This window comes from Hyaena hyaena, unplaced genomic scaffold (assembly GCF_003009895.1).
Source record: "Hyaena hyaena isolate Hyena2069 unplaced genomic scaffold, ASM300989v1 scaffold_9, whole genome shotgun sequence".
Classification (NCBI taxonomy): Eukaryota; Metazoa; Chordata; class Mammalia; order Carnivora; family Hyaenidae; genus Hyaena; species Hyaena hyaena.
The window spans coordinates 6,731,276-6,750,433 of record NW_024080641.1 but is presented as its reverse complement, the minus strand read 5'-3'; the positions used below and the strand labels follow the sequence as shown (position 1 = coordinate 6,750,433).

The window sequence follows — 19,158 nt, the reverse complement described above, 5'->3', positions numbered from 1 at the left end:
CCAGCTAACTCATCACTTCTAGTTAAGTGCCCACAGACCCGCGAACTTGACCCATCGGTGTGACATCCACCCTCACTGGCCTAATAGCTTTAGACCCAGGTGTCCTTGGTTTCTGACTGCAAACCCTGCAATTCTTCTAGGATAGAAAGCTGCTGCCCCTGGGTCCCGGCGAGCGTCTGCAGCCGGGAGAGTGGGGACTTGACCCTTGGTGTTTGTGGGTCCGGTGATAGCAGGGTGCTCGTGAGGAGTCTAAGAGTAGACGCTTGCTTTCAAGGCCTCTGCTTGGGTGAGGTGAGCACAGGGCTTTTAGGCACCGGAAGGCTGCTGGGCTCCTCGGACATGGGGAATGGACGCTCCGGGAATGCGAGATCGTCTATTCCTTCTGGGTCCGAAAAGACAACCCCATTCCAGATTGCAGGGTCCCTCGTGTCCCAGTCAGCACCCACGCTTGCACATAAGAAACTTGTCAGGACTGGGAATCCAACCATCGTAACTTGGCAACCCACAACCCCCCAGGCTGTGTTTCCAGTTCTGGGCCCCCTGCTGCACGGACAGCAGGTAGGGGGCAGTCACAGGAGCTCCCCAGTTGGCCGTCCAGGCCTGAGCTGCGCTGAGCAAACACACCGAGCCTGTCACTGTCTGGGAGCGCTCAAGGGCATGCCAAAGAATGTGTCCAGCACCTATGTTTAGAATTGTCACTATGGCCACATCGGTTCGCCAGTGCTGTATCAGTGCAGACCCGGTCAGAAGAGAAGCACCACACAGTACACTAAGCAGGCGAAGTTTTTTTTGTTTTTTTTTGTTTTTAGTATTTTTTTATTATTTATTTCTAGGAGAGAGAGACAGTGTGAGCAGGGGAGGGTCAGAGAGAGAGGGAGACACAGACTCTGAAATAGGCTCCAGGCTCTGAGCTGGCAGTCAGCACAGAGCCCGACGCGGGGCTCGAACCCACGAACCGAGAGATCATGACCTAAGCGAAAATCGGACGCTTAACCGACTAAGCCACCCAGGCGCCCCATGGCGAAGTTTAATATAAAGAATGATTGACTTGCGCGGCAAACCGAAATAACCGGGCTCGTAAGGTGCCTGGGCATTTACTGGAAGCTTCCCCGGCGGGGGTTTGGTGGAGAGTCCTTCACAGGGAGGCGCCTCCGTGGAGACACAGTTCTGAAGCCGCCTGGGTGGGTGGGTGGGGGTGTTAGGGGAAGCTGGTGACCGCTGGGCACTCAGGGAGCCCACCCCGCAGTGAGCGCACTGGTCAGGAACCAGGAAGCAAAAGCCTTCTCTCCTGGAATCTCTCGGGCGCCCTCTACTGACAGACCTTTGCACGCACTTAGCAAAGGAAGGGGCTCTCAAAGGCCCAGGTCGGTTTAGCGGGAACACGGTGGGACTTGGGGCGCTACCGGCATCCGGTGAGCGTAGGCCCGGGCTGCTGCAGCCTGCAGGGAGCTGGGCAGCGTCACACATGGAAGAACCGTCCCCACAACGTGCCAATAGCGCCCCTGTGTCAGCCAGGGTCCCCGTAGGAAGCAGCAGCACGCTCGGAGAAAAGTCTGGACACAAGAGCAGAGTTCCCTGCATGCCAGTGGGTAGGTGTGGGGAAACCGCGGGGGGGAGCACAGCTCCTGGCTGCTGACCGTCCCCCCAGGCCTGAAGAGGCAGGGGGAGGCGACTGCTGGAACCCAGGAGAGGAGCCTGTGGAGAGAGCTGCCTGACAGGAGACACGAGCTGTGACCGTTCCGCCCAGGCCACAGCCAGCCCCAGCCCGAGGTGGGGAAGAGGTACCCCAAACTCCCGCTCTCCCCACTGACCTGCCGGTGCCACACCCCTCATCCCACCCCAACCCCCACGCCGAGTGAGCCCGACGGAAGCCGGAAGTACGGAGAACCATCGGACACTCCACAAGGCCCTGCCGAGATCCAGCGTGCCGGCGGCGGGCCGAGGGCTAGGCAGGCACCGGGCTGGCTGTGTCCTGAGACTGCGCCTCCGGCGCCAGCTTGAGGCCCTGGGCCCAGTCAGCCCCCAGCACCTCGCAGCTAGGAAGCATCTCTTCCACCAGGATCCGAGTGAGGCCCGGGTTGGAAACGGCAGGGAGGTCCGAGATGTCCAGCCTGCGGAGGTTCCTGAGAGGAGGCACCGAGGGGGCGGCCCGCGTCAGGATGGCCTCTGTGCGGGGGAGGGGTATGCCAGCCCCCACTAGAGCCCCCAGCTCCTTAGCAGTAAAGTCCTTCAGGGTCCAGAACATGCTGGAGCAGCTCAAGGACACGACACCCACCACGTTAATCCCAGACGCACACTCTGGCTCCTACTGTTTACAACAAGTGTAAATGTCACGGGGTCTTCGTTGAAACCAAAGGAAGGAAAAGCCAGGCGTCCCTTCCCTCTGGCCCAAACTCATCGCAACTGCTCATCTGTGCTGACCCCACAGGCGCCCCAGGTCTGTCGCAGAGGCAGGGACACGGGGACTGCTGACCGCCCCCTCCCCCCATTTCCCGCACCTGCCGGGTGGGAGCCCCCACCCTGGCTTGAGCCGAGGTCTCACCAGAGGTGGTGGAGACAGGCGAGGCCCCGTTCGGAGACTCGGGGACAGCCGGCCAGCGAGAGCTCCTGCAACGAGCTGGCCAACGGGTGGAGGCGGCTGAGACACCAGTCATCCACGTGGGGACAGCGCTGCAGCCACAGGGACTGGAGCTCCTTCAGGGGCACTGCAGGGGGGTGGGAGGGACAGCACTGAGGGCCTTTCCGGAGCCCACTGCCAAAGGGAGAGGGCGCGGGGCCGCCCATCTCCGCAGCACTCACGGAGGCTGTCCAGGCCTTGGTAGTTGATGGCGCAGCCGCTGGCATCGACCGCCTCTACAGGCACCGCCTGCAACTTCAAGAAGTCCAGAGAGAAGTGGCCGCGCTGATTTGGCCGGATCCACTCCTTGCCCTGAAACCTGGAAGTTGGGGGCGGGGGGGGGGGGTTGTCAGCAGGGCACCTACTCTCCCCAGGCCGACAGGATGCTCCCCGCCCCAGGTGACAACACAGTCCTACAGCATCTGGTGCACTCGCTCTATGTCAGGCCCTGAAAGCTTCCATGGGGACAGAATGAGCGGTGGGTGCATAAACATCCTTTTTCAAAAAAGGAAAAAGGGGAGAAAAAACAGGAGGAGGAAGGGGCAAAGGAAGGAAAAGAAACATTTACTGAGCACGTGTGCCGGGCCGGGCCTGTTCCAAGTACTTCGGGAGCAAAACGGCTTTGAATCTTTGCAGCAAACCTTGTAGGCTGGGCGCGACGACGGGCCCGTCTTACAGGTGACAGAGTGGAATGAAGCTCAGGAACAAGGCCCAAGCCCTAGGCCAGTAGGGGCTGGAGCTCACAGGGAGTCGGGAAGGCCTCTGGGTCCGTGCCCCCCAACCCCCCCCCCCAGGCCCAGCGCGCTTCGGACGCTGTGCCATCATACCTGACCGCGCCGCCCTGCTTCAGGATGAAATAGGCGCCCGCGACGTAGGGACCATATCGCTGCTCGATGTAGTTGAAGGGCCTGTGGGGAGAACAGTAGCTGAGGTTGCGGCCCAGGGGGCACCGTCCCCCCTCATGGGGCCCCGGTGCTGCCCAGAGCCCATAGCAGTGGGACTGGGACGTGCAGACGGACAGACTGACACCGACTGCAAGGATTTACTGGGTATCTATTCGGTGCTGGTCACCAACACAGACAGTGGTCCCTGCCTTTGTGAAGCTAATTTACAGAAGGAAACGGATAACAAACCAGGAAGTTAAGGGCAAGTTGCAGAGAGAATCCGTTCCATGATTTCCATGATGAAAATAACACAGAGGGACGGGCTGGGAGTGCCTTGGGCCAGGGGCGGGGAAGCAGAACGCTCCTTTAATAAGAAATACGTCTTGGGGCGCCTGGGTGGCTTAGTCGGTTAAGCGTCCGACTTTCGCTTAGGTCATGATCTCGCGGTTCGTGGGTTCGAGCCCCGCGTCGGGCTCTGTGCTGACTGCCAGCTCAGAGCCTGGAGCCTGTTTCAGTCTGTGACTCCCTCTCTCTCTGACCCTCCCCTGCTCACGCTGTCTCTCTCTCTCCTAGAAATAAATAAAAAAAATATTTAAAAAAAAGAAATACGTCTTGCAGGAGGTGACGCTTGAGCAGAGATTTGAGTGGTAGGAAGAAAAGTCGAAGGTCAAGGCAAGAGCCTGCCAGGCCAAGAGGACACCTAGCGTAAAGGCTCAGAGGCTCAAATTTGGATGGCAGGAAAAAGAGCCATGTGGACACCATGCTGGAGTCTACGGCCATACCACCCTGAACGCGCCCGATCTCAGCTGATCTCAGAAGCTAAGCAGGGTCCGGCCTGGTTAGTACTTGGATGAGACACCATGCTGGTGGCGGGGAGGGGAGTGGGGGAAGGGGTCCCAAAGCTCAGATTTCAGGCCTGGGAGTCTGGCTTTTATCCTAGTCGCAATGGGAAACCATTTGAAGGTTTTAAGTAAAATAGTGTTTCCTATTTTTTTTTTTTAAAGTTTATTTATTTTGAGAAAGAAGGAGAGAGAGAGAATCCCAAGCAGGCTCAATGTGGGGCTTGAACTTACAGAACTGTGAGATCATGACCTGAGCCAAAACAAAAAGTCCGAAGCTTAACCGACTGAGCCACCCAGGTGCCCCTCTATTTTAGTTACTTAAGAGTCCTTTGGATGATTTATAGACCACAGACAGGAAGAGGCAAAAGGGGACCAGCTTGGGAGATTAGTGCACTAAACCGAACCATAAAACGAAGGGGCTCAGACTAGGCTAAAACAGTGAGGACCAGTAATAACTGGTCAGATTTGGGATGGTCTATGGGGCGCCTGGGTGGCTCAGTTGGTTAAGCGTCCAACTTTGGCTCAGGTCATGATGTCACAGCTTGTGGGTTTGAGCCCCGCGTCGGGCTCTGTGCTGACAGCTCAGAGCCTGGAGCCTGCTTCAGATTCTGTGTCTCCCTCTCTCTCTGACCCTTCCCTGCTCACGCTGTCTCTCTCTCAGAAATAAATAAAACGTTAAAAAAAAAAAAAAAAAACTTGGGATGGTCTAGTATTTTATTGGTGGGCTGGCTGTGGAAGGGCTGGCTATGGAGTCACATTCCACAGAATGTGGCCTGAAACACTGGGAACAGTGCTGCTCTTTCCTGGGATGGGGAAGGCTTGGGGCGAGCAGACTTTCTTAGGGGCAAGTCAAGGGTTTGCTGTTCCCCACGTTAAGTTTGAGGTGCCATCCATCTCTTGAGGTGCCTCCAAGAGATGGTGGGCAGCAGGTCACCCATGTGAGCTGGAGCCCTTGGGAAGGGTGTGGCTGGAGACAAAGATACAACTCGGCAGGGCTGGAATGGAAGCTACACGGCTGTCCTGGAGTCGCGAGGGCAGGATCTGAGTTCTCCCTGGTAACACCCCAGCAGCGGGTCTTGCTGGCCAAGAGTTCTCACCGATTTTTCTGGTTCACCTTCAACACCTGCTTTCGGAGCAGGTAGTCCCTGAGAGCCTCCACGTCATAGAAGCGGTCAGCCAGGAACTGGAGCAGCGACCTCCCCTTCTGATTGCCCTCTGGGGCCAACACTCTGCTCAGGCCCCGGATGCCCCTGGTACCCCCTTTCCATACTGGGGCCAGCAGGTGCAGGGACTGGGGAGGATGGGAAAGGAGAGTCAGAGCCTGATCCCCTATTCTGGGTCCATGAATCGTCCCCCAACACTGCTTCCTGGCTCACAGATTTCTCCTTTCAGAACTTCCAAATTCTGCTTTTGGGATTACCCCCCCCCCAAATGTCCCCATGTTTTCCCCAAGTTCAACCCCAAATTCTCTCTTTGATTTGGCCATTCTTGGTCATCCCAATTCTCCCCTGATCTTTCCCAAACCCTTGTTTTTGTTTATTATCCGACCTCTTAATTTCCCACAAGATACCCCTTTAATTTTATCCCATTTTCCCTGGAGTCTTCCTAAATAACCCAATTTTATCCTCCCCAAAATGTATTATTTTTAAAAGTAATCTCTCCACCCAATGCAGGGCTTGAACTCACAGCCCCCAAGATCAAGAGCCCCACGCCCCACCGACGGAGCCAGTCAGGCGCCCCTCCCCAAAATATTATCTTAATTTTTCTCCAAACCACCCTTAATTTACTTCTTCCATCTTCCTCCAGTCTTTTCTCAGCCTGCCCCAATTTCTCATTCTGCTTCAACCAAATTCTCAGTAATTTGCCCAAATCCTTATTTTCCCTCAAAATTCCTAGGTCCCCAACCTCTCACTTTATTTTTCCCTAAATCCATTCCTTGATTTTACTCAGGTTTTCCTACATTCCCTCCAGGAATATCGCAAATTCTCCCCTTAATTTCCCCCAGGTCCTTCCTTCGGAACTCCTAAATTCACCCTTTGTTTCCTGTCCTCCATTCCCATCATCCCTTTGCTTTTCCATAAAAATACCTAACTCTCCAATGAGCTCTCCTCGCCTGTATCCTTTCGTCTCTTACCCTAGGAACTCAAACCCTGGCTTCCCCTCCACTCCCTCCCTAACCCTCTTCCCCCGCGGGTCCCACTCCCAGGCACTGGCCAGTCCGACTCTCCGCGCCCGCAATTGGAGCCCTCCCTCTGATTGGCTTGGTGCGCCATTTTCGGAACACACTCCCTGCCTCCCCATTGGTCTCCCCGCTAAGTCCCCGCCCCACTGTCTCCCTAAAGCGCCTCTGCTGTCTGCGACTCAAACCGATTCTTCCCGGCCCCCAGAGGCGGCACTGTCTGCGATCCCATCGCGAGCTTTAGCGGGAAAGGCCTCATGTTCTCTCTTGCCCTTTGCTCCCTGGGTGTTGACAGGAACCCCGAAGGCTGAGACAACAGAGGAGACTTCAATTTGTGGGCTCTCGGAGATCCGGTCACTTACCGCCCTGGGCGCCGCCATCTTGCTTGGATACGTAACCGGAAGGGGCCGGTTTTTCTTAGTCCACTCTCTGGGTTGAGCCTGTGACTGCTTTTCCTAGGGCGACGCCCCCTCTATTTTTCAAGTCTCCTCTAAAAGGCGCACGCACTTTTTATTCTGGTTTAGGGATTCCTCCCAGCGCCATTTCCATGGTCCTTACAATCAGACTCTGCAGCCTTTTCCTAGGAGATAGCGGGTAGTCGTTCTTGGTAGAGTGCCCTCCCTCCGACTGTACTGACAGTCCCCGTGAGCGGCTCTCTTCCTTCAGCTTTCATTACTGACTAGGAAACGGAGTCATTCTTTACACCAGGATCAGGGAAGGAAAAGGGCTAGTGGGTGAAGTTAGACTTCAGGGCAAGCGAGATGAGATCTCAAGACAAGTACTGTGATGTGTTTGGAGTTTCAGTTTGGAGTTCAACGCCATCTCTTAGTGTGAAGACTCAGTATAAAGTCTTGTGGATAGAATTATTCGTTCATTCATCCACAGATATTTACTGAGCACCTACCACGTGGCCCACACATTGGGTACTGGGGTGACCATGGTGAACAAGACAGACCAAGCCCTTATCTCAGGGAGTCAAACTTTCCAGGGCCAGGAGAGGATTGACAAACAAAAGAATAAGCGGGAAAATTTAATAAGGGGCAAATAACAACAGGCAATATAATAGGCAGTGACTAGGGAGTCAGGGCATCAGTAAAGGCCTTTCCGAAGAAGTGATATTTAAGTGGAGGTGAAGGATAAGAGGGAAACAGCCATTCAAAGATCTAGGGGAAAGGTGTTCCAGAAGTACAGCCAGTGCAAAGGTCCAGGGGTGGAAACCAGCTGTCAGAGAGAAGTAGGAGACTAGGTCAGAGAGGCGGGCAGGAAGCAGACTGTGCTGTATTCCATTCTCAGGGGCATGTCATGATATGATTTGTTATTTTTTTCTGAATAAATACAGGTTTAATGATCCATTTCTTTGCACAGATAGCTGCAGAGACTTTATAATCCTGGGATATACAGCCATGCAGCACAGACCAACTAGCCTATTCTAAACTAAACTTGGCTTCACGGGGCGCCTGGGTGGCTCGGTCTGTTGAGCTTCTGACTTCGGCTCAGGTCATGATCTCAACAGTTCGTGGGTTCGAGCCCCACGTCAGACTCTATGCTGACAGCTCAAAGCCTGGAGCCTGCTTCAGATTCTGTGTCTCCGTCACTCTCTGCCCCTCCCTCACCCCCATACTCTCTCTCTCAAAAATAAACATTAAATAATTTTTAAAAAATAAACATTAAAGAAATTTAAAAAATCAAATAAACTTGGTTTCTTACAGCTACCCTGTACACACTGAAGTCCAAAATGACCCTAATGTCACATGAAAAAAATTATAGGGGAACGAGAAACTGAGCTTTGTGGCCAAAAGTAAAAACGAGAGGAAAAGTGGTAATTTGGCGGTTAGTTGGAACTCCGGTGCCCTTCACTGTGCTGCTTTGCTCTTCTTCTTGTTGTTGTTTTTTTAATGTTTTATTCATTTCTGAGAGAGAGAGAGAGAGAGAGAGTGAGCAGGGGAGGGTCAGAGAGGGAGGGAAACACAGAATCCAAAATAGGCTCCAGGCTCTGAGCTGTCAGCACAGAGCGCAACACGGGGCTCGAACCCATGAACCGCAAGATCATGACCTGAGCCGAAGTCGAAGTCAGATGCCCAAGCGACTGAGCCACCAGGCACCCCACTGCTTTGCTCTTCTTACTCTTGTTCTTTTCGTCCTTCTGCCCACCCATGATAGCTCTCGGTAGGCTTGTGTAAGCCATCTGAAACTTGGTCACTTCTTTGAAGCCCACCACAGTGCCGATCTTTGCCATCGGTAGCTCCTAACATACGCTTGCCGTCAGAGGGCTCACGGCCCTCCAGAGAACCTTTCCTTGGAATGGGTTTCGTTCCACCATCATACTTCTTTAGGGTGATGAACACGCTGCCCAACAACCAGTACTTCTGGAAGAGTCTGGCCAGCTTCGTCAGGAGCTGCTTGCTCTCCAGAAGCACCATGCGGGGCACTGCTGGCTCCCCTGCCTCAGCATAAGGCCCAAGAAATTCCTGATTTGCATTTTTAAAAGTATTTATTTATTTTGAGAGAGAGAGAGAGAGTCCCCAGCACAGAGCCTGATGCAGGCAGGGCTCTATCTCATGAACAGCTAGAGCAAGCAAGACCTGAGCCAAAATCAGGAGTCAGACCCTTAACTGACTGAGCCACACAGGCGCCCCTGATTGATATTTTTTCAAGATCATTTCTTCCAGGTGGAAAACAGACCTTAGGCAGCAAGGGTGGAAGTGGAGGCCAGTGAAGAGGCTACTGGAGAAGTCCAGGCAAGAGATGAATGGCGATAGGAGCAGCGATGGGCAATGGAAAATGGTGAGAAGCGCTCCGATTATGAGTCTGTTTTGAAGGTTGAGGCAATAACTCAAGAAACTAAAAGGATGGGAAAGCTAACTATGGAGACAGGGAGACTGGGAAAGTGATAGTTTTGGAAGGGCAAGTGTGGTGGCCTAACGGTTCCCCCCCCACCCACTCCACACACACCCCTCCAAAATTCAAGCCCTGATCCCTGGAACTTGTGAATCTGTTATTTTACGAGGTAAAAGGAAGACGTGACTAAGAATCTTGAGATGGGGAGATTATTCTGGATGATCAAGATGGGCCCAATGCAATGACAGGGGTCCGATCAGATAGAAGACAGGGGGTCAGTCAGTAGGAGACGTGACGGTAGATGCAAGAGTGATTCAAAGAAGGGGCAATGAGCCAAGGAATGTGGTAGCTTCTAGAAGCTGGGAAAGGCTGAGAAATGGATTCTCCCCTAGAGCCTCCAGAAGGAGCCCAGCCCTGTGGACCTACTTTATTTAGACTTCTGGCCCACAGGACTGGACCAACTGTGTGTCAGTTAAGCCACTAAGTGGGACTTTGTTACCCCGGCAGCAGGAGACTCATACAATGGGGTAGGTCCCAACTGAGAGTTGTATTGACCGTATTCACCTTGAGATGGCTGAGCCGTCTAGGTGGAGATGCTGAGTAGGCGCCTGGAGCTGGGTACGGAGGTCAGGACTGGAGTCTGAGACCTGGGGGCCATTGACATGCAGGTGGAATTTGAACACCCTGGGCCTGAGAGAGGGCCTTTTGCAGAGGGAGGCCCACGCTGATAGCGATGGTATCTGTGGGCAAGTCAGGGGTCAGCAGAGCCTGGTGCTCAGCTGTGGGCCAGCAGCCTGGGCCCTGTGGCACCAAAGCTGCGGAATCGTGGCTTGGAGGAAAGCCCTGGGGTGGCCCAGGTGGGGAAGACAAGGTCCAAGCCAGAGAACGGAGAGGAAGGAAGTATGGAGGCTGAGGAGGAGCAGTGGGAGGGACCCAGGAGGGGTTGGGGCAGATGAGGCCAGCCATCCACAGACCCCAGCACCCACGAGGGGTTAGGCCTGAGGAGGGCTCAAGAGGGGTGGGGTTCTGGCATCCGCCAGAGCCAGAGCCGGTGTGCCTGGGCCCTTGTGAGCAGAGTTGATGTTAGACTTTAGAAGGAAGAAAACCCCCACGAGGCTGCCAATTCTTACCAGAGAGTGGACTTTGGAATTCTGTCCCAGGCACCCGCTCCCCCCCACCCCCGCCCTTTGCTCCCCCCCACTTCCCCTGACAGCTCCTCGGGGGACTGGGTCATTCGGACCTTGTCACTTCTGCTCCTGGCTGCCACTACTCCGAGACTATGGAGCTGTGGAGGCAACTGAGGCAGGCGGGACTGGTGCCTCCAGGACTGGGCCCACCTCCCCGGGCCCTGAGGGGGCCCCCCCCAGTGAGGACAGCTGGCCAGACCCTCTCGTCCTCAGGAGTAGAAGCTGCAGGTACCAGGGAGAGTCTGTTGTGGATCTGGGAGGAGCTGGTGAGTGAGGGTTTGGAGAGGCAAGAGACGGCGGGGGTGGGGGGGGTGGGGGGGGAGGGCGCGGAGAACTCAGGTATGAATGGAAATGGATGAAATTGCAAAGGGACCAGAGACTGAAGGACAGGAATTAATAGACAAGGGGGAATAAAGGAATTAAGAGACAAGAATAGAGAAACAGAGACAGAGAGAGACAGAGACATAGAAAGACCTAAAGAATGAGAGCCAGGAATAGAGAGAGACTGGGACAGAGAGACTCAGAAAAAGGGAGACAGAGATAGAAAGCAGAGATTGAGAGCAACTAACAGAGACAGAGAGACTCAGACTGAATCTAAGACAGAGAGATGGAGACAGGCTAAGGCAGGGGCAGAGAAATAGAGACAGAAAGGGATGTGGAAAGACAGAGACAGACAGAAACAGACAAGGGGGACAGAGAGCAGAGACAGGTAACAGGAGAGAGACACACACGCAATAGGGGAGGCACAGAAAGAAAGATTCAGGGACACAGAGAGAGACAGTGAAGGATAATGAAACGGAGAGACAGAGACAGGAGGAGACAGAGGCAGAGATCAGGAGACCCTGTGGGAGAAGCAGGATCGGGGACACGGAGACCCCGCCCACGTGCTGGGGGCCTGGATTGTTGAAGAACAGCTTCCTTGCGAATTGTATTAAAGATGGTAAAGTGATAGGCTGGGGAGAGAGAAGGGCTCAGCTCTGAACACAGTAGGGGCAAGTGGGAATTTCTAGTGAAGGAGAGGGCGGGGATCAGCGGATGGAAAATCTAAGTGAAACCATCAGTGGGAAGCGGGACAGCTGGAGGCAGGCCAGGGAGATGAGAGGTGACCTGGGCAGGGGTGGGGCGTGAGGAACAGGATCAGATATCGGGAGTGATCAGACGTGGAGGCGGGGAGATTGTTGGTAAACCTGGATTTACTCGGAAACGCACAGATAGGCCCAGGGAGGGTTTAGGAGCTCAGCCAAATTTGATCAAGCCAAGAATTTTTGCCAGGACTCTAGCAGGTTGGGGGCGGGGGGCACGCTGACCCCCTGCTCTCCGGGGTGGGATGCCCATGACTCCCCCTTCCCACTGGCAGTGGCACCTCCGCCAAGTGGATGTCCAGCTACTGGGCCAGCTGTGCAGCCTGGGGCTGGAGATGGGGGCGCTGCGGGAGGACCTGGTCACCTTCCTGGAAGAGGAGGAGAGCCTCGTGGAGGAAGAGGAGAAGGAGGAGGAAGAGCCTCAGAGGAAGCAGGAGGAAGGACACCCGGGGGTCTCCTGCTCGGCCCCAGGCCACCAGATCCCCGACTTTGAGATGACGATCTGAGGCTCTGACAGGTGCTTCCGATTGACACATGAATGAGATGCAAATTTATGCAAAGGACGGGGATTTGCAGGTCAAATCAACCTGCCAAGGTGGATCTGGAATCAGCATCTGTTCCTCGAGCAAATACATTCTCTGAAGATGTCTGCGTGGAGATTGAAGGGCTGGCCTGGGATCTGGGGGTGTGTTTGCAGGGGAGACGTGGGCCTTGCAAATAAGATGCAGATGCTCGCAGATGATCAAGGCATTGCTGTGGCGGCCACCGCCCCTCGTGGCTGTTGAGCACTTGAAACATGGCCAGTCTGAATTGAGGTGCACTGGACACGTGGCTACAGATCAAATTTCAAAGGCTTCCTATGATACAACATATATTTGAGACATTTTAATAATCTAAAAATTTTATTGAGATGCTACTTTCTGCATAATGGGGTAAATAAAAATATTATTAAAACTAATCTCTTCTGTGTGTTTGAAAATTTTTGAATGTGGTAAAATGTATATAATAAATTTTACTATTTTAGCCATTTAAAAAATTTTTAATGAGTATTTATTTTGGAGAGAGAGGGAGAGAGACAGCACGAGCAAGGAGGGCCTGAGAGAAAGAGAGACACAGAATCCGAAGCAGGCTCCAGGCTCTGAGCTGTCAGCACAGAGCCCAGTGTGGGGCTCGAACTTGTGAACCATGAGATCATGACCTGAACCAAAGTCAGACACTTAACCGACTGAGCCACCCAGGCGCCCCTCTCCAGCCTTGTTTTAGGGGGACTGAGTTTCATTCTCTACCCCCGTCGCACGGGCCTTGAATAAAAGTCTTCTTTGCCTCTTTGCTTTGTTGGTGTAAGTTTCAGTCTGATCCGGGCCTGTAGTTCCCTGAGCGGCATTTGGGACACAGCGTCAATCCTTAACCATGTTTTCAAATCTTCCACTTTCTTCCTTTGTCGGGCTCCATCCTCCACTCCCTGCCCTGCTGAGTTGGGTCCAGAGGGGGAGGTGGCCTGACTCCCCAGACTGTTCAGGGGCCCCAAGTTGCCTTGTAGCTGGAGTTTGTCCCTAGGGTATGAGAAGGCCGTGCACTAAAGCAGAGGGTTTCCCAGGGACCTGGAGAGATGGCGCCCCTGTGGTTATAAAGCCCATGTTTTCACTTCACCCTCAAGGCGCAAAATCACACAGACTTAAAAAGACATTCTGTCATAAAACACAACAACTGTAGGGAGCACCTGGGTGGCTCGGTTGGTGAGGTGTTCGACTCTTGATTTCGACGCAGGTCATGATCTCAGGGTCGTGGGATGAACCCCAAGTCGGGCTCTGTGATGAACATGGAGCTTGTTTGGGATTCTTTCTCTCCCTCTTCCGCTCCCTCTGGCTCCCGTGAGCCCCTCCTCCGCCAAGTAAAAATGAAAACAAAAAACCCCACCACAACTCTAGTGGACAGGCAGATCCTTGCACAGTCAGCTGCCTGAGCATCCGCACTGGCAGCATGCAACAAGGAAATGAGCAGGAGTGAGGTCTGATGGACAGAACTGCAGCTGACTGTGGGTTCCCAGAGCACAGTGCCATCCAGAGACAGCTTCCCTTTGGGCTCCAGCATCCCTCTAGGCCAAGCCCTAGTTGCTGGCTGCCGGCTGCCCTCAGGAGCAGTGGTGGGTAATGGCCTGGGGAAGAGGCCACCACCCAGCGGGGGGCTAATCTTGACACTCAGGGCGTCAGCTACTCTGGCTCTTGGAGAGCTTACATTCCATAAGGTAGGAGCTTAGCACCTGATATCCCCAGAGTTTATTTAAATTGGGAATTCCCATTCAATCTGTTTTCATCCCTAAATACTATACAGACACCCATTTGTCTGATTTTGACCTTCGTATAGAGAGGAAAGTATTTCTTTTAACTTTTTATTGTGAAGAACGTAACATACAAAAAGAAAGAATAACAGTCATATAGCCACCCCAGAGATAAAATTGTTATTATTTTTTGGTCATATGTGTCATCTGTCTCTATCTTTCATGTACTAGTCCCCCGCCCCCCAACAAAACCATGAACAAATTAATTACAGACATCATAATACTCTGCCCCAGAATACTTCCACTTGCTTCTCTTCAGGAGATACTCATTCCCCCAATGCTGTTTGAAATACCTGACAGAATTATAATTCCCTAACATCAAATGTCGTGTTCATGTTCCAACTCCCCCATAAGTTTGTGGTAATTTTTTTTAATGTTTATTTTTGAGAGAGAGAGAGAGAGAGAAAGAGAGAGAGAGAGGATCTGAAGTGGGCTCTGCACTGACAGCAGGGAGCCTGATGTGGGGCTCAAACTGACGAGCCATGAGATCATGACCTGAGCTGAAGTGGGAGGCTTAACACACTGAGCCACCCAGACACACTGAGCTACCCAGTGCCCCTATCTTCTTTATTCTTAAACAAATTTTAAAGATTTAATTTTTAAGTAATCTCTACACTCAGCTTGGGGCTCCAACTCATGACCCTGAGATCAAGAGTTGAGTGCTCCACTGACTAAGCCAGCCAGCCACCCCTGCATATCTTCTTTAGTTATCTATCCATATCTTTGCAAATTTTTAAATTGAATTTTTTATTGAGTTTTGCATGCTGTTTTTTTTTAAATATTTTTATTTATTTCTAGGAGAGAGAGAGAGAGAGACAGCGTGAGCAGGGGAGGGTCAGAGAGAGAGGGAGACACAGACTGAAACAGGCTCCAGGCTCTGAGCTGGCTGTCAGCACAGAGCCCGACGCGGGGCTTGAACCCACGAACCGCGAGATCATGACCTAAGAGAAAGTTGGACGCTTAACCGACTAAGCCACCCAGGCGCCCCTGCATGCTGTTTATATATTGTACATACAATTTCTTTATCCGATGTGTGGTGGGCAAAATTTTTCACCCATTCTGTGGGTTTTTTCACTTTCATGATGAAGTACTTTGAAGCAAAAGTTTTAGCTTTTGATGAGATCCAGTTGTTGTTGTTTTTTTTTAATTTTTTAACGTTTTATTCATTTTTGAGAGAGAGAGAGAGCGCGTGAGCAAGGGAGGGTCAGAGAGAGAGGCAGACACAGACTCTGAAGACAGACTCCAGGCTCTGAGCTGGCTGTCAGCACAGAGCCTGACGCAGGGCTTGAATCCAGATCCATGAGATCATGACCTGAGCCGAAGCCAGATGCTCAACCGACTGAGCCACCCAGGCGCCCCTGAGGTCCAGTTTTCTATTTTCACTTTTGTTGCTCGTCCCCAAATGTATTTTATGCCATTTTTCTCAAGCCAGGATCTAAACAAAGGTCCCACGTTGCACACGATATCAATCTAGAAAGCCCTTCTTTTTCTAAAAACTTGACTGTGTGTAGGGCTCATGCCAGTGGTCTCTGGGTCTGAGTGTGTCTAGAAGATTTCTCTTGGGGCCTCTCTCTTGCCCCACCAAGTGCCCCCACTTCTGTGGGCAGGAGGGAAAGCCTAGGCTCTGGGGAGCTCATTGCAATTTAGGGGAAGCCCCATGAGTGCAGCTCTGAACATCACTTCAAATCCCATCAGAGACTGGACTAGAAGGTCATACTGGCTGTAGTGGGTTAAATGGTGACCCCCCCACAACATATGTCCATGACCCGGAACCTGTGAATGCAACTTTACTTGGAAAAAGTTTCTTTGATGATAGAATTAAGGATCTTGGGACAAAATCATCCTGGGTTAACTATGTGAGTCCTAAATCCAATGAAAAGTGTCCTTACAAGTAAGAGAAGAGGGGCACCTGGGTGGCTCAGTCGGTTAAGTGTCTGGCTCTCGATTTCAGCTCAGGTCATGATCCCGTAGTTTGTGAGATCAAGCCCTGCATTGGGCTTTGTGCAGACAGCACGGTGTCTGCTTGGGATTCTCTCTCTGCCGCTCCTCCTGTCTCTCTTCTCTCTCTCTCAAAATAAAATTTAAAAAAAAGAACATAAAGAAAAAAAAGAAACAAGGGAAGGCACATAGTGGAGAAGTCCACGTGAAGACAGAGGCAGAGATTGGAGTGATTCAGCAACAAGCCAAGAAATGCTGACGAGCACCAAGAGCTAGAAGAGGAAAGGAACGGAATCTCTCCTAGACTCTCTGGAGGGAATGTGGCCCTGCTAGTACTTTAATATTGGACTTCTGGCCCCCAGAACTGTTGCAGAATAAACTTCCTCTTGTTTTAAGTTACCAAGTGTGTGGTAATTTGTTATGGCAGCCACAAGAAACTAATGCAGTGTTCCCCGCCAGGGCAAGAAGACCACCTCGCCCAATAGAAACGGGGAGATCCGTCTTCCCAGCACTAGCTCCCTAATCCCTGAGGTCCTGAGGGCCTCTCAGAAGACACCTCATGCCTATGGCTATCACATCCCCAGCCCTCCCCGCCGTCACCCCTACTGCTGCATCTTCCATCCTGTTCTTGGCTTGAGCCCATTGTGCACAAGGACACTAACTCTATCATCCCTCCTGGATTCAGACACAGTCACTTTCTTTGTTGTTGTTGTATAGTGTTGTTTATTTTTAAACATGTTGTGTCTGCAACAAAATGGTCAAGGCTTCAAGGGTGGGCCACATCTTGTGTTCTATTCCATATACCAGTGTTTACTTTTTTTCTTTTTTTAATGTTGATTGATTTTTTATTTTTTTATTATTATTATTTTTTTAATGTTTTATTTATTTCTAGGAGAGAGAGAGAGACAGCGTGAGCAGGGGGGGGGTCAGGGAGAGAGGGAGTCACAGACTGAAACAGGCTCCAGGCTCTGAGCTGGCAGTCAGCACAGAGCCCGACGCGGGGCTCGAACCCATGAACCGCGAGATCATGACCCAAGCAAAAGTCGGACGCTTAACCGACTAAGCCACCCAGGCGCCCCGATTGATTGATTTTTTAAATAGTTTATTGTCAAGTTGGTTTCCATATAATACTTGTGCTCATCCCCACAAGTGCCCGCCTCCATGCCCATCACCCCCCTTCCCCTCCCCCCCATACCCATCAGTCCTCAGTTTGTTCTCAGCATTCAAGAGCCTCTCATGGTTTGCCTCCCTCCCTCTCCCCCTCTATTTCCTCCCTTCTTCTTCCCCACGGTCCTCTGTTAAGTTCCTCCTAATCCTTCTATACATGCAAACATATGGTATCTGTCCTTCTCTGCCTGACTTATTTCGCTCAGCATAACACCCTCAAAGTCCATCCATGTTGCTACACATGGCCAGATTTCATTCTTTCTCATTGCCATGTAGTATTCCATCGTATAGATAAACCACATCTTCTTGATCCATTCGTCCATTGATGGACAGTTAGGCTCTTTCCATGTTTTGGCTTCCCTCACCCCAGGCGCTGGTATCTGCTGGAAGGACAGGACCCAGGCTTTCAGGGTAAGGAGCTCCTATTGTTACCTCCAGTGGGGATAGATTAGGGAATGGTTTTTATCGGCTCTTTTTGAGGGTAATTACAGATTTGTATACAGCCAATGAGTTTCATTGATCTTTAAACATTTTTTTTTTTAATGTTTTATTTATTTCTGAGAGAGAGAGAGACAGCGTGAGCAGGGGAGGGTCAGAGAGAGGGAGATACAGAATCTGAAGCAGGCTCCAGGCTCTGAGCTAGCTGTCAGCACAGAGCCCGACGCGGGACTTGAACCCACAAACCATGTGGTCATGACCTGAGCTGAAATTGGACGCTTAACTGACTAAGCCACCCAGGAACCCCATCTTTTTTTTTTTTTTTAATGTTTTTAAAATTTATTTCTGAGAGAGAGAGAGAGAGAGAGACACAGCGTGAGCTGGCCGTCAGCACAGAGCCCGACGTGGGGTTCAAACCCACGAACCGTGAGATCATGACCTGAGCCGAACTCTGACGCTTAACCGACTGAGCCACCCAGGCGCCCCCCATCATTGATTTTTTTGATGCTAGAATGAGCTCCAATTTGGTCATTGATTGGGCCAAGAGCAAAATACCAGGTGACATTTTCAAAAGAAAGAAAATTCTCCCGTTGGGGAATAAAAGACAGTCAGACCTCATCATTTCTGTAGTTTTTTTTACAGCTAGAGTTGACGTGGAATTCGTGTGGAGGACGAGCCCTGTGAGGCAGGGCGGGCTTCGCAGGCTAGCAGTCTGTGCAATCATACAATCTTAGAAGGGCCCAGGCTGGCTCTAATACCCTGCCTGCTTTCGGCATCTTGAGATTCCTAATGATTTTTGAATAAGGAGCCTTGCATTTTCACTTTACATTGGGTCCCGCCACTTATGTAGCTAGTTGCCCTAGGAATTGAGTGACCATGAATTGATGGGCTCCTGTAAAAAGACAACGATGAGGCGCCAGGGGCTGCAATATGTACTCTAGCCACAAGAGGGCAGCAGCACCGCAAGATAACCTGGGAAGACGGGAAGGCTCACTAATAGTTTGCCTTTTTCTTAAAAAAAAAAATTTTAATGTTTTTTAAAAATTTATTTCTGAGAGAGAGACAGCATGAGCGGGGGAGGGTCAGAGAAAGAGGGAGATACAGAATCTGAAACAGGCTCCAGGCTCTGAGCTGTCAGCACAGAGCCGGAAGCGGGGCTCTAACCCACGAACCGTGAGATCACAACCCGAGCCAAAGTCGGACACTTAAGCGACTGAGCCACCCAGGCGCTCCTCTTAAAATTTTTTTTTAATGTTTATTTATTTGTGTGTGTGAGAGAGAGACAGAGTGTGAGCAGGGGCAGGGAGGAGCAGAGAGAGGGAGAGACACAGAACTCAACATGGGCTCCAGGCTCTGAGCTGTGAGCACAGAGCACAACACAGGGCTCAAACCCATGACGTGTGAGATCATAACGTGAGCCAAAGTCAGACGCTTAGCCAGCTGAGCCACCCAGGTGCCCCTAGTTTACCTTTTTCTACTCTGTGTCCTTGTAGGTCTCTGTCTCCACACATCCCTCCCCTCGCCCCCCCCCCCCCCCCCCCCCCCCCCCCCCCCCCCCCCCCACCTTCCCCCCCCACAAAAACCGCCAACCCCCCGCAAGCCCGGGTGGGGCCCTCCCTTCCCTGTACCCCCCCCCCCCCCCGCCCCC

At 52.1% G+C, this 19,158-nt stretch overlaps 2 protein-coding genes and 1 pseudogene across 3 annotated transcripts; 1 reads left to right on the top strand and 2 right to left on the bottom strand.

Moving 5' to 3' along the window:
* Nucleotides 1-1,001: 1,001 nt before the first annotated feature.
* DMAC2 (distal membrane arm assembly complex 2) lies at nucleotides 1,002-6,912 on the bottom strand. Of its 2 annotated transcripts, none has more exons than XM_039250155.1 (6): nucleotides 6,885-6,912; nucleotides 5,441-5,634; nucleotides 3,445-3,525; nucleotides 2,800-2,936; nucleotides 2,543-2,705; nucleotides 1,002-2,123 (listed from the first exon to the last, which is right to left on the bottom strand). In XM_039250155.1, the coding sequence occupies exons 1-6, from the start codon at nucleotides 6,900-6,902 to the stop codon at nucleotides 1,946-1,948; spliced, it is 771 nt and encodes a 256-aa protein (XP_039106086.1). In that variant the 5' UTR covers nucleotides 6,903-6,912; the 3' UTR covers nucleotides 1,002-1,945. The 2 variants fall into 2 exon arrangements, with proteins under 2 accessions (XP_039106086.1, XP_039106093.1); XM_039250162.1 differs by lacking the exon at nucleotides 6,885-6,912 and adding an exon at nucleotides 6,131-6,148.
* A 765-nt stretch (nucleotides 6,913-7,677) lies between these two features.
* On the bottom strand, nucleotides 7,678-8,942 carry LOC120242504 (annotated as a pseudogene).
* Nucleotides 8,943-10,639: 1,697 nt separating this feature from the next.
* On the top strand, nucleotides 10,640-12,135 carry ERICH4 (glutamate rich 4). Its single transcript, XM_039245607.1, has 2 exons — nucleotides 10,640-10,813; nucleotides 11,905-12,135. The coding sequence occupies exons 1-2, from the start codon at nucleotides 10,640-10,642 to the stop codon at nucleotides 12,133-12,135; spliced, it is 405 nt and encodes a 134-aa protein (XP_039101538.1).
* The last annotated feature ends 7,023 nt before the right edge of the window (nucleotides 12,136-19,158 follow it).